Source organism: Mesoplodon densirostris, chromosome 7 (genome assembly GCF_025265405.1).
Source record: "Mesoplodon densirostris isolate mMesDen1 chromosome 7, mMesDen1 primary haplotype, whole genome shotgun sequence".
Lineage (NCBI taxonomy): Eukaryota > Metazoa > Chordata > Mammalia > Artiodactyla > Ziphiidae > Mesoplodon > Mesoplodon densirostris.
Window position 1 is genome coordinate 92,881,001 of NC_082667.1, and position 27,295 is coordinate 92,908,295.

At 34.4% G+C, this 27,295-nt stretch overlaps 1 protein-coding gene across 1 annotated transcript in view; it reads left to right on the plus strand.

Moving 5' to 3' along the window:
- The first annotated feature begins 606 nt into the window (after positions 1–606).
- The window catches only part of CNTN5 (contactin 5), a 586,668-nt gene continuing 559,979 nt past the window's right edge, over positions 607–27,295 (plus strand). The window contains exons 1-2 of the mRNA XM_060105234.1: positions 607–612; positions 20,069–20,336. Coding sequence (XP_059961217.1) covers positions 607–612; positions 20,069–20,336 — 274 coding nt within the window. The remainder of the gene's footprint in view (positions 613–20,068; positions 20,337–27,295) is intronic.

Sequence of the window (27,295 nt, forward strand, 5' to 3'; positions counted from 1 at the left end):
CCCAAAATTATGTTTTTATAAACTATTCATTGCTTCATAATTAACACAACAGTAAGGAAAGAGCAAGTACAAAGGCTGAAAAGGAAATATGGTCTGATTCCTTTGAGAAACTGTAGATAATTCATTATTGATTGATTAAAATTTCAGAGAAGGAAGACAGGAAAGAGAATATATGAATTTGGACAAATAGATAAGAAGGACCTTCTCTCTCAGAAGAAAAGTTTGCTTTGTCTTGAAGGTTTAAAGGTTTGCTTTGCCTTGGCAGGTGTGTACCACGATCATATTTCTGCATTAGAAACATGACTTTCATGAAATTGTGGAGCATGGACTCGAAGGACCCAGGGAGAATTTAGGAGAAAAGAGTTAACTAGAGCAGTGCTAATGTGTATGGAGAAGGTAGGACTTGGAAAGTATGGAGATTGGGTAACGTGGCAAATATCTGTGGAACATTCAGGAAGATAATTCATCTGGCAATTAGATATAAAGATCTGAAAAGTGAGAGGAGAGATCTGGGCTGTTTCTATGGAAAACCAAAACAATTGAACCTATGTCTGTGAATCCCTTATCTGTATAGAGAAAAACAAATCAGAGCTATTGTTTGGCATCATGAAGGTAAACTTACCTGTTAATTTAATGAATTTTCACTTTTCAGCTTGTTGTTTTGGCAGCTTGTAGGCACAGCCTTGCAATCACTGATCATTACGGCATTGGAAATATAGCTCCCCACTCCCTAGGGAAGCAGTGTGATTTCATAAACTATGGTAACTGAAGAATGAACACTTTCAATATGATATAATTAAACATTATGGGAAAGAATGGATTAGGGTTCTTTGTGACATTTGGCTAAATATGCTAGCTAGCAAAAATACACAAATGAAGGTCACATTTGCAATTATTATAAAAGAGTCTACATTTTAATTAGGTAGCTGATAAATGTCACTGAGCCTTAGCTACTGACCAAGTACCATTAAGAAAAAAGAAAGAAAAATGTCATCCAAAAAGTCAGAATTTTTTGCATTGTCATGAAATTAAAACTTGTAGCCACAACTAAGTTGTTCAGAACTAAGGTGTTAAGTGGGCTTAGTGACAATCTCAAATAAAATTTAAATAAGAAATATTTTGACAGCATGTAAGATGTCACTAATAATACAGAATTTTTTTTTGTGTGTGCTATGTGGCCTCTCACTGTTGTGGCCTCTCTCGTTGCGGAGCACAAGCTACAGAAGCGCAGGCTCAGCGGCCATGGCTCACGTGCCCAGCCGCTCCGCGGCATGTGGGATCTTCGCAGACCAGGGCATGAACCCGTGTCCCCTGCATCGGCAGGCGGACTCTCAACCACTGAGCCACCAGGGAAGCCCAATAATACAGATTTTTAAGCATTGTATTGTAAAGCAGGTTTGCCTTTACTGTAAAACCACATGGGGCCACACTGGTCTCGAAAGGTTCTTCTTAGGTAGTGCAGTTGAAATGCATTTTTTGGCCTGTGGGTTTGGTTTAAATTCATTTTTTATTAATTTGGATTAAATAATCACTGAATTTCTCCATTCCATGGTGAACCAGTCCTCTTTATCCCAGGCAAATTTTTTTACCTGACATAAGAATATAAGAAATTGATATCACCTGTTAGATATTCTAAAAATTTTTGAACTTTACAATAGTAGTTAAAAATTTGTTGTCCCCTTCATCTGAAAAAATAATAAATAAAATTTGCATCATCTTAGGCTAATATGAAACTTCTTTTAAATTAGCATTTGAAAAAGCACAAAGAAAACTAAATATATGTGTTGTTTTTAGGGCCAATCTGACTAATATTTCTACATCTGGATTCTTAAAATTGTCACAAGTAAATTAAAAAAGAAATTAAAAAGGAGAATGAAAGAAAGAAGGAAAGAAAGAAAGGGAAAAGAAAGAAAAAGTAAGGAAGGCGAACCATAAAGAAAATAATCAATAAACTTGCCTACATAAAAATGTCAATTTTATTTCTATAGCACATTATCATCAAGTTAAAATGAACACTACAGCAAATGCAATAATTAATTATCATAATACACGAAAGGCTTTTAAGAATCATGGAAAAGAAATCACAACTCAATAGGGAAAAAAGGATAACTATTTTATAAAACATTCAATAAGGAAATATGTACATATGAAAAAATGAAGCGTATAACTCATAACCAAAATGCATGTCTAAGCAATTGATGAAATAGGATTTTCCACTGTCATATTTAAAAGGATAATTAACATTGCAATCATGTGATAAAATGGAATAAAAATACTATAATGCAATGTTAAAAATTACTGCTGTCTTATGATGCTAGCAGGAGTATAACTGAATCAAATCTCTGAGAAAAAAATCCTAGCCAGAACTATTTTCATATTCAGAAATTCCACCTCTACAATGTTCTTCTAAGGAAATTATTAGTCACACAAAGATTTATGTACAAAGATATTCCTGCATTACTATACAGATATCCCCTGCTTTGAGAAAGTTCACTTTTTGCCACTTTGCTTTTACAAAATACTTACATTACTAGTTGTTTTCACTAGCAGAAAATGTATCTGAATATTTTCACTTTGTGAAAAAAGTCAAAAAGCGAAAATGGCAGTCAGCATTTGTCTTGCATTGAGACTAGCAGTTATAGAGGCAGCGCATCCAGAGCGTTGAGAGTGGCACCCCCAAGCTCCTTGCCTGGGAACTACACTCAGCATCTTGCATCAGGTCGCCACAGCTTTGAATTGTGTCTGTGAGTGTCTGTGCTTTATCTCGATTTGCTTTGTATATCCGTTAGCAAGATATGTCCTAAGGTAATTGCTTCTTCACTTTACACCATTTTGGCTTATGAAAGACCTCAGAGGAATGCTCTACTTTCCAATAGCAAAGAAAACCTATATGTGACAGATAAATTAATCTAATCACAAGAACACAGTTAAATAAAGTAAAACACATTATTGGGAATGTTTTGTAGGCAACAAAATGATTTTGAAGTACATTTGTGACAGGATAAAAAAATCATAATATTAAAAAACAATAGAAGAACATCTATAAACTGATCTTAGTTTCCTTCAAGCAAAATAAAAAATAAGCATATGTTTTTGTTGGTATATCTGTCTGTACCTCAAATGAGAAAACATCAGTGTCTCTGGTTTTTGCAAAAGATATACTTACGGGTAGCAAGATAAGAGATAATTCTGATTCTACAGTGAGCACAGATTTCTTTTATAATCAGAAGGCTTAAAATTAGATTTCATGGGAAACTTAAATACCACTATTCCTTTGAATCTGAACACTGTAACTTATTCTGTAAGGAAAATGACTAATAAGAGAAGGACCCTTCTGATCCTGAAGGCAATACCAAAAGAATAAATGGTATTGCCATACCAAAAGGAATGAACACTCAAAGATTTAGAGAGGTACCAGGTGCCTATTCCTTCGAAATTTCATTCATATGTAAGTAAAATTTTTGAGTTGGAAAGTAGTAGAGTTTGTGATCTGTAAGTACCTGAGAGATAGCAGTTCCACACTTGGGCGTTGCTTTCTGGAAATAGAGTTTTCTAGATATTGAATAAGTGCCACAGATGAAGCAGATGTGGAGGCATTGAAGGTGAGAGTGACATTCTGAATCAGGCTGCAAGATTTTAGCCTATCCGATGTCTTTATCATTATTTAACTCAGTAAATAGAACAAATGAGCTGTCAGTTAAGGCTAGGATACTACAACCACTGCAGATAAGTGAATTTAAGTGATTTGTAGGTATTTCTTCTGTTAAAGGAGAATTCGCATTACTTTGCTAAATTGTCATTGAGAAATTATCTTCTGAGCTCTTCTTTGAAGAAATTGCTGTTTGTTGTACAGTTTCCACATATTCCAGTATGTGCCTCACTAGTTTATGGTTACTAGGGTCAAAGCTGTGGTACTGCCTTTGAAGAAAAATTGCCTTATAATGAGGTCTTTTGGGGACTTAATAACAAATTCCCCTTGAGGGGATTCCCAGCAATTTTTTTTCCTGTGCTAAGTAGCAAAATAAAGATCATGAACAAATTTCCAAAATGCTGATTTTCCATTTGTAAGATATGACTATAGCTCAATTCAAATTTCACATCTAGTGCCAAACCCTTTTTGATTGGTATCAACTGCATCTTCCTAGGTGTTCCCAAACAAGTTAAATTGAACAGTAATCCTATCATGCACCCATTTCAGTCTCTTTTTTAATATTGTGGATTGTGGTTTGGGCATCACAATGAGACTGTGATCACTGGAAAGGCAATAACCAACAGCTAAAGAAGATAAACATGGGGATGTCTTTAACTGTAAAATATAAGGAAATTGACTTGCTCAGAGCAGCTGCACAAAGCAGGAGCTGGCACGCCCACCCAAGTGGGAAGGTGAAGTTTCCTTGGACCCTACTGGCTTCCTTACAGAGACATATGTCTACCCAAAACAGTGTCCATGTGGAGTGAGGATTCCAACTGGCCTGAGAGAAACCTTTATTTTCTTAATTAGGGAGGGTGTCATTGTACCCTCTTACTACTGTATGGCTTCTAGCCTATGCAAGTGTAAAAATCACGTCCCAAGCATCCTCTATTAAAAAAAAAAAAACAATAAAACTAAACCTTGTGAAGACATTTACTCAAAAAACATGATTATGTTTTTATCTGAGTGTCTATCAGTGTCAGACTGAATTTTGTTCGAATTCCATGATTATAAACTGGTTTCCATGAAATTTACATTACTCTGCTCTCAGATTGTAAGAACTCTTTGAAGGCAAAGATTACACGTTGTATTGCTTTATGTATTTCCATAGTTACTTTTCAATTTGGGATACATAATTGTTGATCATTTTGTATATACTGAAAAAATGCTAAATCACACAAATGCATTATGTGTGCCTATGTAGCCCTCACAATTCCAGATTATTCTTAGCTATCTAAAATTCCACTGATGTAATTGGCCACCTTGAATTCCATCACTAAATCCACAATGGACTGAGTGCATCCATATTTTAGAGACTCTAGGGTCTATAGTGCATCATAGAAACACTCGACATATATGTTTACTTTTTCATATCACTACATATAATGAAAACATAAATTTCCCATAGAATATTTTCAGAAACAGAAGAGAAAGGCATTTAGTGTTATAATTTTTTTAATTGTATTTATTGCTAAATAATTTCAGCTTTATTTGATTTATTATTAAGTACTATCTGATCTGTCTTAAGCACACAGAGAATAGGAAGGGAAAGCTAATATAATCATTACAAAGTTAAAACTTCACAGAAACTTTATCCCAAACAAGAGGGAATTCTTTAATCACTAAATAAATTTGGTTATATTACATAACTAGCTCTTGCCTTTATTAACTTCCTGTGATTAGAAAACAGTATTCAGATTATGAAAGAAATATTAATTTAATTCAATCACACATTATGCTTTTGGTAATTTAGAGACATCATCTAAACACTATAGACTTCTATATTTTAGAATTTAATTTTCTTTAATTTTTATATAGCAGGTTCTAATTAGTCAACCATTTTATACACATCAGTGTATACATGTCAATCCCAATCTCCCAGTTCATCACAGCAACACTCCCACACCACGCTGCTTTCCCCCCTTGGTGTCCATACGTTTGTTCTCCACATCAGTGTCTCAATTTCAGCTCTGCAAACCAGTTTATCTGTACCATTTTTCTAGGTTCCACATATATGCATTAATATACGAAATTTCTTTTTCTCTTTCTGACTTACTTCACTCTGTATGACAGTATCTAGATCCATCCACATCTCTACAAAGGAACCAATTTCATTCCTTTTTACAGCTGAGTAATATTCCATTGTATATATGTACCAAAACTTCTTTATCTATTCATCTGTTGATGGGCATATAGGTTTCTTCCATGACCTAGCTATTGTATATAGTGCTGCAGTGAACATTGGGGTGCATGTGTCTTTTTGAATTATGGTTTTCTCTGGGTACATGCCCAGTAGTGTGATTGCTGGGTCATATGGTAATTCTATTTTTAGTATTTTTAAGAAACCTCCATACAGTTCTCCATAGTGGCTGTATCAATTTACATTCCCACAAACAGTGCAAGAGGGTTCCCTTTTCTCCACACCCTCTCCAACATTTGTTGCTTGTAGATTTTATCATGATGCCCATTCTAACTGGTGTGAGGTGATACCTCACTGTAGTTTGGATTTGCATTTCTCAAATAATTAGTGATGTTGAGCAGCTTTTCATGTGCTTCTTGGCAATCTGTATGTCTTATTTGGAGAAATGTCTATTTAGGTTTTCTGCCCATTTTTGGATTGGGTTTCTTTTTCTTTCATAGTGAGCTGCATGAGCTGTTTATATATTTTGGGAATTAATCCTTTGTCCATTGATTCGTTTGCAAATATTTTCTTCCATTTTTAGGGTTGTCCTTTCATCTTGTTTATGGTTTCCTTTGCTGTGTAAAAGCTTTGAAGTGTCATTAGGTCCCATTTGTTGATTTTTGTTTTTATTTCCATTACTCTAGGAGGTGGGTCAAAAAATAACTTGCTGTGATTTATGTCAAAGAGTGTTCTTCCTATGTTTCCCACTGAGAGTTTTATAGTGTCTGGTCTTACATTTAGGTCTCCAATCCATTTTGAGTTTATTTTTGTCTATGGTGTTAAGGAGTGTTCTAATTTCTTTCTTTTACATGTAGCTGTCCAGTTTTCCCAGCACCACTTACTGAACAGACTGTCTTTTCTCCATTGTATATCCTTGCCTCCTATGTCATAGATTAGATGACCATAGTTGTGTGGGTTTATCTCTATGCTTTCTATCTTGTTCCATTGATCTATGTTTCTGTTTTTGTGTCAGTACCATATTGTCTTGATTACTGTAGCTTTGTAGTATAGTCTGAAGTCAGGGAGACTAATTCCTCCAGCTCTGTTTTTTTTTTTTTTTTTCCCCTCAGGACTGCTTTGGCTATTCGGGGTCTTTTCTGTTTCCATACAAATTGTGAAATTTTTTGTTCTAGTTCTGTGAAAAATGCCAGTGGTAATTTGATAGGGATTGAATTGAATCTGTAGATTGCTTTGGATAGTATAGTCATTTTCACAGTATTGATTCTTCCAATCCAAAAACATGGTATATCTCTCCATCTGTTGGTATCATCTGTAATTTCTTTCAGCAGTGTCTTATAGTTTTCTACATACAGGTCTTTTGTCTCCATAGGTAGGTTTATTCCTAGGTCTTTTATTCTTTTTGTTGCAATGCTAAATGGGAGTGTTTCCTTAATTACTCTTTCAGATTTTTCATCATTAGTGTATAGGAATGCAAGAGATTTCTGTGCATTAATTTTGTATCCTGCAACTATACCAAATTCATTGATTAGCTCTAGTAGTTTTTTGGTGGCATCTTTAGGATTCTCTATGTATAGTATCATTTCATCTGCAAGTAGTGACAGTTTCATTTCCTCTTTTCCAATTTGGATTCCTTTTATTTCTTTTTCTTTTCTGATTGCCATGGCTAAAACTTCCAAAACAATGTTGAATAATAGTGGTGAGAGTGGATATCCTTGTCTTGTTCCTGATTTTAGAGGAAATGCTTTCAGTTTTTCATTGTTGAGAATGATGTTTGCTGTGCGTTTGTCATATATGGCCTTTATTATGTTGAGGTAGGTTCTCTCTATGCACACTTTCTGGAGGGTTTTTATCATAAGTGGCTGTTGAATTTTTTCAAAAGTTTTTTTCTGCATCTATTGAGATGATCATATGGTTTTTCTTCTTCAGTTTGTTAATATGATGTATCACATTTTTTGATTTGTGTATATTGAAGAATTCTTGCATGCCTCAGATAAATCCCACTTGTTCATGGTGTATGATCCTTTTAATCTGTTGTTGGATCCTGTTTGCTAGTATTTTGCTGAGGATTTTTGTATCTATATTCATCAGTGACATTGGTCTGTAATTTTCTTTTTTTGTAGTATCTTTTTCTACTTTTGGTATCAGGGTGATGGTGGCCTCATAGAATGAATTTGGGAGTGTTCCTTCCTCTACAGTATTTTGGAAGAGTTTGAGAAGGATGGGTGTTAGCTCTTCTCTAAATGTTTGATAGAATTCACCTGTGAAGCCATCTGGTCCTGGACTTCTGTTTGTTGGAAGACTTTTATTCACAGTTTCAATTTCATTACTTGTGATTTGTCTGTTCATATTTTCTACTTCTTCATGGTTCAGTCATGTAAGGTTATACCTTTCTAAGAATTTGTCCATTTCTTCCAGGTTGTCCAGTTTATTGTCACAGAGTTGCTTGTAGTAGTCTCTTAGGATGCTTTGTATTTCTGCAGTGTCTGTTGTAACTTCTTCTTTTTCATTTCTAATTATATTGATTTTAGTCCTCTCCCTGTTTTTCTTCATGAGTCTGGCTAATGGTTTATCAATTTTGTTTATCTTCTCAAAGAACTGGCTGTTAATTTTATTAATTGCTATTGTTTTCTTTGTTTCTATTTCATTTATTTCTGCTCTGATCTTTATGATTTGTTTCCTTCTGGTAACTTTGGGTTTTGTTTGTTATTCTTTCTCTAATTCCTTTAGGTGTAAGGTTAGATTGTTTATTTGGGATTTTTCTTGTTTCTTGAGATAGGCTTGTATAGCTATAAACTTCCTTCTTAGAACTGCTTTTCCTGCATCCCATAGTATTTGGATCATCGTGTTTTCTTTGTCATTTGTCTGAAGTTATTTTTTTATTTCATCTTTGATTTCTTCAGTGATCACCTAGTTATTTAGTAACATATTGTTTAGCCTCCATATGTTTGTGTTTTTTTTACTTGTTTTCCCTGTAATTGGTTTCTAATCTCATAGTGTTGTCATCAGAAAAGATGTTCAATATGATTTCAATTTTCTTAAATTTACTGAGGCTTGATTTGTGACCCAAGATGTGATCTATCCTGGAAAATGTTCCCTGTGCACTTGAGTAGAAAGTGTAATCTGCTGTTTTTGGATGGAATGTCCTATAAGTATCAATTAAATCTATTTGGTCTATTGTGTCATTTAAAGCTTGTTTTTCCTTATTAATTTTCTGTTTGGATGATCTGTCTATTGGTGTAAGTGAAGTGTTAAAGTCCCCCACTATTATTGTGTCATTGTTGATTTCCTCTTTCATAGCTGTTAACAGTTGCCTTATGTATTGAAGTGCTCCTATCTGGGGTGCATATATATTTATAATTGTTATATCTTCTTCTTGGATTGATCCCTTGATCATTAGTGTCCTTCCTTGTCTCTTGTAACATTCTTTATTTTAAAGTCTGTTTTATCTCATATGAGTATTGCTACTCCAGCTTTCCTTTGATTTCCATTTGCATGGAATATTTTTTCCAGCCCCGCACTTTCAGTCTGTATGTGTCCCTAAGTCTGAAGTTGGTGTCTTGTAGACAGCATATATATGGGTCTTGTTTTTGTCTCCATTCAGCAAGCCTGCGTCTTTTGTTTGGAGCATTTAGTCCATTCATGTTTAAGGTAATTATCGATATGTATGGTTCTATTTCCATTTTCTTAATTGTTTTGGGTTTGTTTTTGTAGGTCCTTTTCTTCTCTTGTGTTTCCCATTTAGAGAAGTTCCTTTAGCATTTGTTGTAGAGCTGGTTTGGTGGTGCTGAATTCTCTTAGATTTTGCTTGTCTCTAAAGCTTTTAGTTTCTCCATTGAATCTGAATGACATCCTTGCTGGGTAGAGTAGTCTTTGTTGTAGATTCTTGTCTTTCATAACTTTAAGTATATCATGCCACTCCCTTCTCACTTTTAGAATTTCTGCTGAGAAATCAGCTGTTAATCTTATGGGACTTCCCTTGTATATTATTTGTCATTTTTCCCTTGCTGCTTTCAATAATTTTTCTTTGTCTTTAATTTTTGCCAATTTGATTACTAGGTGTCTCAGCATGATTCTCCTTGGGTTTATCCTGTATCAGACTCTCTGTGCTTCCTGGACTTGGGTGAATATTTCCTTTCCCATGTTAGGGAATTTTGCAACTCTACTCTCTTCAAATATTTTCTTGGTTTCTTCCTCTCTCTCTTCTCCTTCTGGGACTCCTATGATTCGAATGTTGTTGTGTTTAATGTTGTCTGAGAAGTCTCTTAGGCTGTCTTTATTTCTTTCCATTCTTTCTTCTTTATTCTCTTCTGCAGCAGTGAATTCCACCAATCTGTGTTCCAGGTCACTAATCTGTTTTTCTTCCTCAGGTATTCTGCTATTCATTCCTTCTATTGTATTTTTCATTTCTATTATTGTTTTGTTCATCTCTGTTTTTTCTTAAATTCTTCTATGTCTTTGTTATACATTTCTTGTATCTTCTTGATCTTTGCCTCCATTCCTTTTCTGAGGTCCTGGATCATCTTCACTATCATTATTCTGAATTCTTTTTCTGGAAGGTTCCTATCCCCACTTCATTTAGTTGTTTTTCTGGGGTTTTACCTTGTTCCTTCATCTGGTACATAACCTTCTGCCTTCTCATCTTCTCTATCTTTCTATGAATATGGGTTTTGTTCCACAGGCTGCAGGATTGTAGTTCTTCTTGCTTCTGCTGTCTGCCCTCTAAATACTATAGATTTTGAAAAACGTTTGACAATAGTGAAAAAAATGTACACAAGAACTGTAAGAAGCTCTCTTTTTTTATTTTTATTTTTTGCAGTAAAAGCATATATACTTCCCAGATTAAGGTGTAATAACTTTCATGGTCTATCTGTGCATATACGTGAGCATTAATATTCAGAAAAGAAGATAAAGTTCTCCAAATTTGAAATCATTATGACCTCAAATCCAAACACAGTATACCTAAAAAGAAGTGATAGAAATAATTTAGTGTTATGTTTCTTTTTTACCCTGTAAGTATGTCTATTTTTCATTCTTATGTAGAGAACACTAGAAATGCAATGCTGTTAATTTTTTTTTCTTACCTCAGTAAGAAAAGTACTACAGTTTAGATGCCATACTTTGGTGCTTTAAAAATGGTGAATATCATCCTCTGAACTCCTTTCTTACTCCTGCAGCTAAAACATTGTAAAGTTTACACATAATACACTTCTTGAAGAAAGTGATGAGTTGAGACATAGAATCCATGTGACTCAGGCTCTATCAGACTGTCCTCTGCCATAGATGAAGACAACCAAATTGAAATGATGTGCATTATTTATAAATTATTAACCAGTTCTAAATATGCTTCACATGACTGGCTTCGTTGAGTTACTACATCCATCCTTGCAAGCTTCATAAAACAGTAGCAGGCTAAAGTTGCACAATTAACATTAATTCGTATCGAAGAGAGGACAGCCTTAGCAATTACCTTGAAAAATATCAGATATTAAATTTCTTTATGCTGACTTTGATGCCAAATTGAGTCACACTGTGGGCACAGATATTGTATGACTTCTGCTCTTTCTGTGTACAGTGTCATCAGTAGATGGTGGCACTCTTTGCTCCTCTGATTTATGAGCCAGTGACTAAGCATTAATATTCTTCAGAACATCACATATCACTTGCTGCTATAGTTTATTTATATTTATATGAGTTTAAATAAATATTTAAAATCAAACTAGAAATATAGGAAATAAATGAATTTATATAAAGACCTGTCATTTCATACATTTTTGCTGTTGCTTATCCTTGTTTGGCTATAAAAATTAACAGCACTGTATGGATAATGGACAGAAAACATTCAAATACAGAGTCCAGTAGTGATGGTCTAGTTTTTTTCATTAAGATTTTAAGTGCTTTAAGTTCCTGGTACATATGTTTTTCAAACTTAGTAATAGAGATAGAATCCTCAAGTATGGCTGGTACCAGAAAATTCAGGAAATTTCAAATATGGTAAGAGATTAAATATTTTAAAATATATCCTTTATCATATTGGCATGTTCATTTTTATTTATTCATAAATATTGCCATAAAATTCTAGTCCTGCTAACTCTAATCCATTATTTCTTGAATATTATTTACATTCAATAACAATGTTACATCTATAAACTGACCTTTTAATTAGTGAAAAAACAGTGTTACTAGTTCCAAGACTGAAGTGGTGTCAATGTCATTCTGACTTAATAGTCTACAATTTTATTAAATAATATAAGTGCAGTTGTCCTGGGTCAGATAATATTCAGGGTCATTTTATTAGGAAATATTTAATGAAGGTATTAATATTTACTCGTACGCAACCTCCAGCTGGAATTCAATGGTGTGAGAGTACCAGGTTAATTGAGTTTTATCACAAAATCTCTAGACCACTTAATAACTGTAATGCACATTCCCTAAAGTCTGATCTATAAGAAGTGGGAAAATAGAAGAAAAAATGATTAATGTATAACTAGCTTCTGCCGACACTTTCAGCATAGATATTCATTAAAAGTTTGAGCAACTGATGAAGATTTCTCTGGAAAGAAATTATGAGTCACTTTTCCTTCCAAACCCTGGACAGGAATAGGGAAAAAGATAGATAAATATTGATTTAGCCAATATAAACACAAGAATTTATAGGCTTTAAGTTTTCTGTAGATCTATGGTTTCCATCAGTGGCCACACTTTTTTCTTAGGATCTCACTCATGGGAATACATCTGTCAAGGTAATAGAAGTCTAACTATTCGCCTTTCATTTTTCATGCTTTTAATTCTTCAGAGTAAAGTGAGTATTAAAATATGGTATTTATACTTTCACTTTGTAACCCAATCAAATCTGGAAGGAGTAAGCCCAATATTCAATTACGTCCACCAGATGGGAATGTAGATTGGTGCAGCCACTATGAACACTAAATTGAAAAGATATATGCACCCTTCTGCTTACTGAAGCATTATTTACAATAGCCAGGATATGGAAACAACTTAAGTGCCCATCAAGAGATGAATGGATAGAGCAAATAAGATATTATATATATATATATATATATATATATATATATATATATATATATATATATGAATATTACTTAGCCCTAAAAGAGAATGAAATTTTGCCATTTGTGACAACATGGATGGACCTAGAGGATATTATGCTAAGTGAAATATGGCAGAAAGAGAAAGACAAACACTGTGTGATTTCACTTATATGCAGAATCTAAAAAATAAATGAAAAATGATCAAGCATAACCAAAAAGAAACAGAGTCATAGGTACAGAGAAAAAACAGGTGGTTGCCAGAAGGGAGGGAGATAGGGGGAGGAGAGAAATAGATAAGGAAGATTAAGCAGTAAAAACTTACAATTAAAAAATAAATGAGTCACAGGTATGAAATGAACTGTGTGAGGAATATAGCCAACAGTTATGTAATATTTTTGTATGGTGACAGATGACAGTTAGACTTATCATGGTGATCATTTTGAAATATATAGAAATATTGAATCACTATCTTGTCTACCAAGAACTAACAATATTGCATGTCAGTTATACTTCAAAACCAACCAACCAACCAAACAAACAAACCCATAAAAAAGGAGATCAGATTTGTGGTTACCAGAGATGGTGGGTTGGGGAAGGGGAAATTGGATGGATGAAGGTGATCAAAAAGTACAAACTTCTGGTTATAAGATAAATAAGTACTAGGGATAGAATGTACATTGTAAAGATAATGAACACTGCTGTATGTTATAAATGAAAGTTGTTAAGAGAGTAAATCCTGCATTCTCATCACAAGGAAAAAAGTTTTTTTTTTCTAATTATATGATGTTGTATCTATATGAGATGATGGGTGCTCACTAAACCCATTGTGGGGATCAACTCATGATGTATGTAAGTCAAAACATTATGTTGTACACCTTAAACTTATACAGTGCTGCATGTTAATTATATCTCAATAAAACTGGAAAAAAAATTATGTCCATCAGAAAGTAGTACAGGGTGTTAACTAAAGTGCAGATAATATATCTATATATATATAGATATACATATATAGATATAGATATATAGATATAGATATATATCATATGTTAAAAAGTGCAGATAATATATTTATCATATATTGAGTTCTTACTGTGAACCAGGTAAAGCTCTAAAGTTCTAAGTGCTTTATGTGTATTGATTTATTTAATCTCTACAGCAACCTATGAGGGAAGTACTATTGTTACCTCCCATTCTAAAGACAAGGAAATTGGGGCACAGAACTATTCATGTCTTGCCCAAAACCACAGAGCTGCTGTGAGGTAGAGTCCAGATTAAATAAGGCCATCTAACTTTGGAGCCTATACTGCAGATAGGTTTACTGACAGATCCAAAATTCTCATTCAATAAAACGAGTGGCCAAGGTGTAGGAGGAAGATGTACACACCACAGCCAAGAGAAGAGATTTTGTTCCCAGTAACTCAGTCATGACGTCTGCAAAGAAAACTAAATGTTAGCAAGCTTCCTCCCAGGGCACTCTGCTTTCTTTGTTTTCCTTTTTCTTCATCATATGTATCATAGTTCTTGGTTTTATATATTTTAAGAATAATTTTGTTTGTTTATTTAATGTTCCTCTATTAATACTTTACTCAAGTGTAATCTTCTATCAATACTCCCAGATTGTAAATTCCATGAAGTCAGGAACCACATGTGATTTACTTGCAACTGTATCCCCAATTCCCAACACTTAGTAGAAATTCAATGAAGAAATGTTGAAAAAGTCAATTAATGCTGAGTGAGAAAAGAGTGAATTTGGGAGAAAATGATGTTTGAGCTTGCTGAAATCAAACAAGGAGTTACGTGTGGAAGGAATTCAGTCCAGAGGCCACTAGGTTGTCACTTAGTATTTATATTTCACTAAGCTCTTTGAAATCCTGGGCTCAGAATTTAGACCCAACCTACTCTCTTATTTCTTAAATAACCGTTCTTGAAGTGATGACTAAAAACAGATTCTGAACCCTGTGTAATATTTACCAAATGATCTATTTTGAAAGATGTCTTTTAGGACAGAGGTCAGGAAATTTTTAGGAGCTAAGGCAGAACCACTAAAGCAGAGTGAGCAAAGAGACATTACTTAGGACAAGGAGTTAAGAGTAGGAAATATCGGAATATCAAAGACTTGGAGCGGGGTCCAAGTAACTGAGACTAGAGTAAATGTGGAATTCATCTGGGAAGGAGTTGATGTTCATGAACATTTAAGAGCTAGTGTAAATGGAGAAGATTTTTTTTTATAGTACATCAACATTTAGAAGTTGAAGAGACAAAGAAGAACTAGGCAAGGAAATAAGAAGTATCCAATGAAATAGGAATAAAAACATGAGATTGCAGTATCCCAGAATCACATGAAGAAAATATTTAAAGAAGAAAGGAATGGCTAGCCATGTTGCACACGGCTGATAGGACTAGTACAGTGATAATTGATCCTTACATTTAGCAGTGACCTGGTCACTATTAACTTGGAAGAGAGTCTTTATTGTGGAGTGGTACAGGCAAGGCTGCTTGGAATAGGCTCAAGGGAGAAGGGGAGGAGAGGAATTGAACACAATGACCATCCATAGCTCTTCTCAGGAAGTCTTGATGTAAAGGAAAATAAGTGGAAGAAATGATAGGTCAAGGTGGCCTTTTTAAGGTTAGAGGAATTTCTGTACAGTTATGGGAACGATCTAACAGGGAGACGATGATTGATGTTGAAGGAGAGACAGAGGGGAATTTCTAGAATGATGTCCTTCAGGAGTCAAGATAGGATGGAATGAGATTCAGTGCACACAACTGGCCTTTAATAGGTACACAGACTATTTATCTATAGCATATCAGTGAATGCAAGGCAGGGTATATGAGTGTACAAACAGGTGGTGGGAGCATGTGAAGGACACTTTCTTCCTATTTCTTCTAATTTCTCAATGAAATAGGAAGCACCATCATCAAGAGATCTAACGAAGTATGGAGCTTGAGGACAGAAGATAAGATGGAAATATAAAAGTCCTGTAATTGAAACACCACTTCCCATTTATTTATGCTAATATATCTATTTTCCAGAGCTGAGGATCCCCAGAACTGGGATTGCAGAGTGGAAAAATCAGAGATGTCAGAAAAAAAGGCCTGGGCAGCTAGAACGGCATCAGGTAGAAGAATTAAAAATGCCCTTGAGAGAGGGATACCTCACTGAATTAATAATCAGTTGCGTTCAGACCAGGAGACTAATGGAGGCTACCGGCTAAGTCCAGGGTCTTTACTTCTAATGCAATGGAAATGGCAGCTTAGGGGTTTGAGACTCTCTCCAGAGCCTGGAAAGTACTCTTCAGCTCCTGACTCTGACCCCACTTTCACGTACAACTGTGCATTGTATGTGGAACAGTAGGGCAGCTTTGATACTCCTGGGCATCCCCTCTTTGCAGGGCAGCCTCTCCACACTGATCTTTAACACTGTCTACTGCTCTCCCATTTGCTTTGAAAGACTCTCTTCCCTTCCCTTCCCTTCAATGACATCCCACTTTTCTGATTTTCCTCTTTTCTTTCCAGGTTCCACTACCTCTGCTTTTATTTGAAATGCTGGTGCTCCTCAGGTTACCATTTTAAACACTCAAGTTTTAATTTTACCTATTTCATTGGCAAATTTATCAATTCTCATAGTTTTTATAACCACCTATTCGTTTACCATTTAATAATCTCTCATGAGCCTTTATGTTTGCAGAATTTTATAATCAACATAAATGCGCTAGAAGCACCTCTAGCTCTCTACCTGCCCAAAACTGAATTACTGAGCTTTCATCTCAAGCACGTGACTTTTCCTGCATTTTTATCCATCTTCTTGTAGCACAGACCATCCTCAGTTTCTTACTTTCCCTTCCTTGCTTGTAATTCAATCTGTCAGTAATTTTATTTATTTCCTTCCCATACAGATGATCACCTTCTCAGTTTTGACTAAACTTTGCTTTTATTACAGTTTTAGTCTCTTGGGTAGTCTTTTTTCCTTTTGTCTTAGTCCAAATGACACTTCAGCCAGAGTGGTCTTTCTAAAATGCATATTGTTTTCCTTCCATTTTCACATGATATACCAGGCATTTCATCACTGGTCCCTTGTTTAATTATCCAGCCTTACCTCTCCTCTCACCTGTATGTCTCTAACCCTGAGTTCCAGACTATTTTAATCTACCAAGTATGACATGCTGCCTTTCCTTTCCCGGTCTTCATATACTTTCTCCCCTTTGTATAGAATATCTTTCTTTTCCTACACAGAGTTTTGCTGAGCTAATCACTATCAGGCTTTCAGGGCTCAGTTTGGATAGTATTTCATCTGAAAGTCATTTTCTGATGTCCCTAGGCTGAATGAGAGGATTCTTCACCTGTGGATGAGAGTTCATAGGTTCGTGAATTTACTTTTCTCTCACACTAAAGTTGAACACATATTCACCTTTCTTCATCAATAGATCATAAGGTCCTTGAAGGCTGATGCAATACAATTTTCTCCCAGAATCTATGGGACAATGGTTCCAAGACTCCTTTGGATACCAAGATCCAAGGATGCTCAAGGCCCTTGTATAAAATGGCTTAGTATTTACATATAATTCACACACGTCCTCCTGAATACTTTAAATCATCTCTAGATTATCTATAATACCTAGTACAATGTAAATATTATATAAATAGTTGTTGGTGTGCAGCAAATTCAAGTTTTGCTTTTTGGAACTTCCTGGAAATTTTTTTCCCTGAATATTTTTGATTTGTGTTTGGTTGAATCTGTGGATGCAGAATCTGCAGATATGAAGGGACAACTATAATTGTTCATCCTTGTATCCCTCACACTTATCCCCTACTGAGTTCTCATTACACGCTTTTTGAATACATGAATGAATGAATAAATTGTTAGATTTCTAGTAGCAGCTTTGGAGTCACTTTAATTGATGAAAAACTAATTTCTACAGCAACAGTGCAACTGATTACATAACAAATGAAATCCTATTGTGAAACACAACAAGCAAATCCTAATTTGGTTCATCTCTAATTACATGGAGTGTCATAAGTCAATTATTGTACCCCTTGGACAGTATGCACTTTGTATATATATATATATATGTGTGTGTGTGTGTGTCTGTGTGTCTGTGTGTGTGTGTGTGTGTGTTTTACAAGCATGATCCTGGCTTTTTTGAACCTCATTTTGGCCTTTCTAGTTTTCCATTGATTATCCTTATCTAGCTTTAAGAACTATAAGTCGTTCTCATACTCCATTTTAAACACTAGCATGGGACAGTTCTTTTTTTCTTTTTTATATGAGCAAGGTAGGCAGCTAAAAAAAAAGCAACAGACTGCATAGAGAAATGAGTAGGTTCAGAGACTAAAATTACAAACTACCTTAAAGGAAACTCATTCTCTTTTCATTACCTTACACTTCTAGGTGCCAAAACTTGCATTTAATTTCAGGTTTTAAAGGAGATTTTATGTCTACCCATAATCTGTTCTCATATAGTTTGCCCAGGAGAGTCTAGCTATTTTCAGTTAAAATTGATCCACTTTTACCAGACTTGTGGTTGAACACAAAGACTAAAGGACATGAATCTCTTAACAGCTCCTGATGGGATTGGACTACACATATCATGCTCATTTTAAAGGTGTAGTGCATCTAAAAATATACCTTTTTGAGTTTCAGAGAAATCATATTTACAGTTTCACAGAACAGAAAATGTTAAATTTGATTTGATGCTTAACACCTAAAGGGTTATTTTCAAATCACAGAAATGCTTCATGTATTCCAAAATATCTCTATGAGACAGGATAATGATTCTAAATAATCTTAATTGTAAGAAAGCTTACTCACAAATATAAATTATTTTTTATCCAAAATTAAATTAGCATCCATTAAGTTGAAATGTCAAATACCCTGACTAAAAATGTCTGACTCCTAAAAGTATTTCCAAAATCAATGAATTGTCGAATACAGCTGATATTAGACATAGAAAAAATCCAATTCTTAATTGTTTTTTAGAATTCATCATAATTAATTTATGTTTTTTAAAGTTTGATCTATACACCAAACTGACTTCCCTGTGGTCATAAAGAAGAGTCAGTACAATCTACTTCAGGCACTATGCATATCTCTTCTAATGAAAAATCTTGGAAATTAAAGTAAAATATGGGCAACACGTTTCTCAATAATCATTAAAGTTAGGACTTTCATAATAGTATTCCTACTTAATAATATTGTTATATAGATTATACATAACAAACTCTACAAGACAAATTCCATCTATTTTTTGTTTACATTCCATAATGAATTTGACTGCTTTTCAAGAACATGAGACATAACTTACAGTCTAGTGCAAATATATATGCTTCATTAGACACATTTCTTACTATATGGTAAATTTTAGATGATGAAGATCCAATCTATATTTGTAGAATGTAATTGACAATGCTGTTTTCCTCTTTTTCTCATGTTTAAATAATAAAGAACTGATTAAATGTGTGTGAATGGATATTCTAATATTAAGACCAAATATTCCTGACAAAGAAAATAAAAGAAATGAAATTTGGATGGATTGCGTCCTTCTTCCCTCCCTTCCTTTCTTCCTTCTCTCCTTCCTTCCTTTTTCTCTTTTCCTTCCTCCTTTCCTTTTCTTTTTTTTTAAATTAATTAATTAATTTATTTTTTGCTGCATTGGGTCTTCATTTCTGTGCGTGGGTTTTCTCTGTTTGCAGCGAGCAGGGGCTGCTCTTTGATGTGGTGCACGAGCTTCTCATTGTGGTGGCTTCTTTTGTTGTGAGCACGGGCTCTAGGTGTGCAGGATCCAATAGTTGTGGCACGTGTGCTCAGTAGTTGTGGCTCACAGGCTCTAGAGTGCAGGCTCAGTAGTTGTGGCACATGGGCTTAGTTGCTCCAAGGCATGTGGGGTCTTCCCAGACCAGGGCTCAAACCCGTGTACCCTGCATTGGCAGGCGGATCCTAACCATTGTGCCACCAGGGAAGTCCCTCCTTTCCTTTCTTTTCATTCCTCCTTTATGTCTTTTTTTCTCTCTCTCTTTCTTTCTTGCAAAACCAACTTTATAACTAGTAGAGTTTTCAGAAAATGTTAAAAATATTTTTTAATATTTTATTTTTTCCATTCCCACTGTAGTTTGCATTTTGTTGCATCTCCAAGGGAGATTTTCAACAATGTCTTCAGAAGAAAAATTTTCATTAAAAAAAAAACCCAGTTTCCTCAGAATTCACTTTTCATTATTATTATTATTTGTTTTACAGAATATTCTGGAACTCTTCCTGGTCTCCCTACTTCATATGCTACTTTGCTAAGAATGAAGAAGAGTTCATTTTCATCCCTCTATGGTTCAAAGACTAGACCACGATACAACAGTCCTCCATTAGGAACACTGAGTGTTTCTTCACCGAGCTGGCAAGGGGCAGCTCAACATTATTATTCCCCCATCAATCTTTATCATTCCTCAGATGCCTTCAAACAAGATGGTAAGTGTCAAAAGAAAATTGCACCTGTTGGAGTTAAGCAGGGAAAAAAGACTTTATTCAAGACTATTGTAATAGGAGTTAAACCTATTGCAATAGAGGAGAGAGCTTAAACTCAACTATGAAACAGAAAGTGAGTTCTTAAGATCTGGAAAGGTAGAGGACATTAAGGAGGAGTTTGGCCAGTGTGATAAGGCCATCTATGTTTACTAACTGGTGCTTATTGAAGTTAGCCTCTTACCATCTTATAGAGTCTGGGAAATAGGGACCTTCTCTTTTTTGATGATTACATTTCAAAAAATAAAAATGGCTCCCAGGTCTTTGAGAAAGACATTCTTGGGTTTTAAAACAGGTAAGAGACTGGGTAAAGATTTACATTTCACGAAGCAAAGAAGGAATTTATAACTGCAGTTCTTATAAAGTAAATGTTCTAAGAAAATGGAGGTTAGGGGACCATAGTCAGGAGGAAACCTGTCAAATGTTAAGTGAAGCTGAGGAAAATGTTAAGGTCATCTTGGTCATAAGTTAGTCTTATGTTCCACACCTATTTCAAAAAATTTTCAATGTATTTAATTATAATTGCTTCCAATTCTGATTTAGGATTAAGACTAAATTCATATACTGAAAACAAAAATATTAAATTTCTGAAGGACAATTTGACAGTGAATATCAAGAGTCTCAAAAGAGTCATATCCTTCAATCTCATATTTTATTTCTAGAAATGTGTTTTGCATAAGTAAATAATAAACAATGTACACAGAGATATAAGTATATACTTAGCAGCATTTATGAGTAGAAAATAAGAAATAATTCAAATGTCCAACACTAAGAAATCAGTTAAATTAAGGATAACTATGCAGCTATTAACATTGTGGTTTGAACAACATTTTCTAAATGTTCTCTGACTTTGTCATTTTTGGATATATCAACAAAACAGTACAAGGTTAATTAACAGAGAGAAGCACTAGTGCTTGATTATTACCAGGTTCTGTGCCAGTCTCTTTTGCATAGCTTATATCAATAATACTGTCAACAAACATTTGAAGTGGATATTATTACTGTCTTCTTTGGAAATGGAAACTCAGGGGGCAGATAAGTATCTTTGACAAGGTCACACTTCTAATAAGTAACCAATTTAATTTATATATCTACTGATTTTAAGTACAATACACTTTGTGCTATATTTCAATTATGATTGATAAAAGACTAAACATTTAGAGAAACATTTTGTAAGAACTAAACTACTTGGAAAAATCCTAGAAATTTCAAATTAGGTTGTGGTACCAAACCCCGGCAAACTCATGCCTCATGATTATGCCAATTGTTGCCATGTGGAGCATCATCTCATAGTGCTGGCATTTAAATTTTATTTAAGTATGGTGTTCATTCCTTAAAATGTTTTATTTTTCAAAGTACTTATAAGTTTTTAAATTTCCATAATATATTCTGTGAAAAAAAGTCAAGAGAATTAGGAGACAAGCCACAGCCTCAATGAAAATATTTGCAAAAAGGCACATCTGATAAATGAAAGTTATTTAAAATATACAAAGTACTTTTAAAAATCAACATAAGAACTTCAACAACATGAGTTTAAAATGGCCCCAAAACCTTAACAGACATGTCATCAAAGAAGATATGCAGATGGCAAATAATTATATGAAAAGATACACCACATCTTACGTCATCACAGAAATGAAAATTAAAGCAAAAATGAGATACCACTACACACTTATTAGAAGGGTCCAAATCCAGAACACTGAAAACACCAAATGCTGTTGAGGATGTGAAGCAACAGGAACTCTCATATCTTGCTGATGGGAATACAAAATAATACAGTCTCTTTGGAAGACAGTTTGGCAGTTTCTTATAAAACTAAGCATAGTCTTATCATATGGGAGAGATGGATAAACAGAGTACAAATGATTTTTAGGGCAGTGAAAATACTCTGAATGATATCATAATGATGGATATATGTCCTTATACATTTGTCCAAATCTATAGAATGTACAACACCAAGAGTGAACCCTAACATAAACTATGACTATTGGTGATTATGATGTATTAATGTAGGTTCATCTTTGGTAAAAATGTGAGTGATGTTCATTCTGTGAGTGATGAATCATTCTGGTGAGTGATGTTGATAATGGGAGAGGGTATGCATGTGGGGGGAAGGGAGGTAGATGAGAAATCTCTGCTTTCTCATTTTGTTGTAAATTGCTCTAAAAAATAAATTCTTTTAAAAAAATCCATTACATTAACTCTAATGTCATACTCATCAGGCAGAGATGTGTTGGGATTTGTCTTCTTTAGGTCTCATTCATTATTTTATAGGATGACACCAAGAGAGAATGTATTGATTGAGTGATCAGAACTATGGGATACTATTGTATTTGGTATAGTTTGGCATCACCTCGTGTTCTACTCCTTTGTTCTCTTGTTCCAAATATAAGTTAATGTGGTTTGCAATGATACATAGAATACAGCTAGAAAATGTGAATTAAAACATACGAAAATTATGAAAACAGCAAATATTGAGACATAAAATGGAGCCAAGTTTGAGACTAATTCAAAGTGTCTGTATGCCTGTCATAGGTTAGTCCCATTTGTGGTAATTAGTTAAAGAAAAAGAAACTCTGATCAGTTACACATTTCCCACTCTTTTAAGGATTAAAATGAATCAGTTACTCAGTAGAAATGCAGCTATTTCTGACGCTAGATTAGACAAATTTTTCTGGAGGGTCCTCATTAACAGTTTAATATTTGATGTAATGGTCAATAATCTGAACATTATTGTAATTGTGTACATAACAATGAGTTTCACCTACTTCAATAAAGGCAGATGAAACCCAATCATCAACAACAAAATTAGAAGTAATTATCTAAAACTGTGCTCTTCCTTTAATCTTTACTATACATACAATCACTTGGGAGTCTTGTTAAAATACGCCCCCTTTCAACAGATCAGGAGGGGAGGGCCATATAATCTGCATTTATAAAAAGCTTCCAGGTGATGCTTACGCTGCTGGTCCGTGAACCATACTTTGAGTGGTGAGACTCTAGGCTAGGGACCAGTTTGATATAATTTAAGTCCTTTGATGCTCTAGATTAATCCATATTTAGAGCATCAGGCAGAATGGATAGTCTGAATATTTTCCAAGTAATCTTCCATAAGCATTTTTTTTTCCCATCTGAGCATTTGATAGATCTTGGCTAGATGTGACTTTGAGTTTGTTCTCTCTGACAAAAGCCTGACATACGGCTTTTGTCAGGTAATTCCCTTTAGCCTTAATAGAAAGTAAAGCTGGAGTTGACGTGCTCTTGTGAAAAATGAGAAAACTAACAGAGCCTGAATAGAAAGTTATCCCACTTCTGCTCAGAGTGAAGCCCAAAAGTACCCCAGATAGAGTTAAGATTTTTCTGAGAAGCATAAAAATGTTGTTTGCAGATCAATTTGGGAAAGCAATTCTACTTCTGTATGTAAAACCTGGAGAAACTCTCCCACACATGCACAAGGAAATATAAAAGTACTTCACTGCAATGTAAGTTTAATAACAAAAAATTGAAAGCAACTCACATGTCCATCAGAAGGAGAATGGATACATAAACTGTGTTTTTTGTTCATTGAAAAATTAAGACTGCTAAAATGAATAGACCATATCTTTATGAAACAAAATAGATATACCTCAAAATATAATAGTTAGTGAACAAGGAAATTTACAGAATATTGCATATGATGTCATTTATGTAAAAAATATAATATTCATGGATAACTATATATAATACAATTTTTAATATATGAACTTGAGACAACAAGTGACTATAGCGTTTACCTCTGAGGACAAAGGGAAAAGGAGTGCAGGTAAATGGCACCAGGATAGGGAAGACAGATGACCTCAACAGTGTAATATTTTATTTCTTAAAATATAAAATATGAAAATAATATGGTGACACCTGTAGTAGGTAGACTATAAAACAGGTCACAGTGATTTCCACCTGCTGATATTTACAGTGTAATCCCTTTTCTTCCACTGTGGGCTGAAGCTAGTAACCTGTTTCTGGAGAATAGATTATGACAAAAGTAATGGAATATAACTATATGACTTCCAACATTAGGTTACAAAAGACTCTGGCTTTCATCTGACTTCTGCTCCAAAGGAAAATGCTTAATTTGGGCCTGAGTAAACAAATCTTGACTGTATATAGGGACTAGGTGCCTAAAAAGAGTACCAACCTGTTGAGATAATCACAAGATAACACAGAAAAATAAAATAGATGAAACTTATAAAGAAAACCTTAAAATCACAATATAGTGAGAAGAATGCTCTGTAGCAAATATAGAAGTATGGTGAGGACATTAACAAAATGAACAAAAATTATATGTTTATTATCTCACAACCTTTGTGGGTCAGGAAGACAGATGTGGTTTAACTGTCCTCTGGTTCTTTGTCTTTCACAAGGTGGGACTCCTGTTTTATCTCAAGGCTCACATAGGTACAGATCCACTTGTAAGCTCACTTACCTCACATAATTGTTCACAGGACTCAGTTGCTGAGGGCGGTTGGACTGAGTGTCTCAACTACTCATTGGCTTTAGCCAGAGGTCATTCTCAGGGGACCTCTCTATAGGGTAGCGCAAAACATGGTAGCTTATTTCTGACAGCAGGAGCAAGCCAGAGCAAGATAAGGCAAACAAGGTGGCTACCAGAAAAGTACAACAGTGAGTCACAGAAATTTGGTTGAGGTGAGGAAGTAGAGCCAGGGAAATAAATAAAAATTTTTGAGCTGGACTCAAGAAAGGGAGAAGAGAAATGGAGAGTACCTGAAAGAGAGAATGCTGTTCATTGGAACTGAGCAATCAGAGAAGTCATCTGATTGTCATTTTTCTTTCAACCTGATATTGTTTTGGATAATGACTATGATCACTTCAAATTATGCCAGTGAAATGTTCCCTATACCAAGAGGTATTATGTAGTTTTAAAAAATTTAGTTATTAATAGTTACTCTAAAGTAGTTATTTGAAAGCAAGCAATGTCATTTAATTGATTTTAAAAATTGACTAAAGTTTAAATTGGAAATTCTCATGGTAATATAGGTTAATTGAAGCCCTTATGAGTCAGCACCTCAAACACCTGCAAAACATGTCCTAGTTTTGGATTTTTCAATGTAGACAAGGACTATTAACCACTGCTGACACTATACCTGTTCCTCCCATTATAAATGAACATCCAATAACTTGGTCTTTGACTTAATCTCTTCTTGTTATTGTGGTTTTAGTGGGAATAAACTAAGTGTAGGGTGCATTTTATTCTTCCATATGTGATGAGATGGTTAGGTAAGATATTTTATCTTCCTTGCAGAGAGACAGTCAAGATTAAGAGTGATTCTTACTAGAAAGTTTAGGCTTTTACTGGTGAAGCCCATTCTTGGGATTCAGAGACTACAAATGTTACCTCAGGTGGAAAAACAATGTGGTTCTTAAAAGTAGCTGAAGCAAGTTATTTTTTGCTAAGTTTAAGTACATAATTTTGGATATATTTAATTCCATCAATGATAAGTACCACCTTAAATTTATGTAGCACTCTGAGTCTAACCAGCCTTTGGAGTTTCTACCACTGGCTTCTGATGTCTGGAAGAGTCCTGCAACCTACGAGATCTGTTGCCTCACATTCTCAATACCTTTGGCTGAATTTCATTGTTGATGTGGCTTATTTCCAGATTAGACTTGGAACATGAACAATGGCATCATGACTCATAGTGGTCTCTGTGTTGACAATTTTCTGTTGTTTCCTCAAAGTACCCTTTGCTGATAAATTTTCTTGGAGGAATAAAAAAATTAAATGATCTTTTATGAGAATAAGTGTTCCCTCTGGGAAGGGAAAAAGGCATCTCAGTTGGATGATATACTCCTATATAAATCAGATGACTCCAGTTTCTCTCAGTTTAAAAACCATCTTTTAATAAAAGACTTACCATTTCATGACTATTCATTGAAACTTTGATTTTATTGTTTTATGGTATTCTTAATTTTTAGAGTTATTGTTATTAGTTTTTGTTAGTGTGCTTTTCTCTCCAATTTAACTATATTCCATTTGAGGAAAGACCATCTTGTATATTCCTCTTTTTTTCTCTTTCAGCACTTAGAGCAGTGCAAGCTTAGTTGGAGCTTAACAAATATTGTTTAATTAAAAAGCATGTACTTGAGGAATTTGAAATCTGAATTTAGGCTAAATTTCTACACCATGACAGAATATTTGCCTGAAGATTTTTAAGCTAAACTGTGTTTATTTTTATTACAAATGAAAAGGAGGGAAAAACAATGTCTTCCATCTGTTGACAAGGTGGCTTTGTGGTTTGACATCTTCTGAATGTTTTATGGGGTCAGTACATTTTGATTATTCTCATAAGTGATAGTGTCTCTGAATTAGCTGACCTTTCTTTTATAGCCACATTAAAAATGATGAAAACATCTATTAGACTCTCAATATATAGTATGTGCACAACATAATACTACTACCCATGAAACATTCATCACAAAGCTTTTTAATAAATCATGCTCTTCAATTCTTAGGAATGCTTGAAAGATTTATAATGACAGTTTACACTTGTTTACCTTTCATAAAGAAACTTAATTTCAGTGTTAAAAGGCAACTTAAAGAAAGGTTTGGATATTTTCTTTAAGAATTCATCTTATATTCTCACAAACTCTGAAAAGTTTTACTCACATTGTAACTGTGGATGTCATCATAAAATGCAATTTCTAATTAAACATTTCAAAATTTCTGGAAATTATCACATAAAATATATCAATGATCATTAAAAATGAATTTGGTTTAATTGTATTGGACATGACAGGTTGTTATTTCCTCTAGACCATAATACTGATATGCTTATTTCACATTACATGAATAAGCTAGATGAGGCCATTAATTAGAGGTAACCAGTAGGTGGAGAGCATTGGGTCTG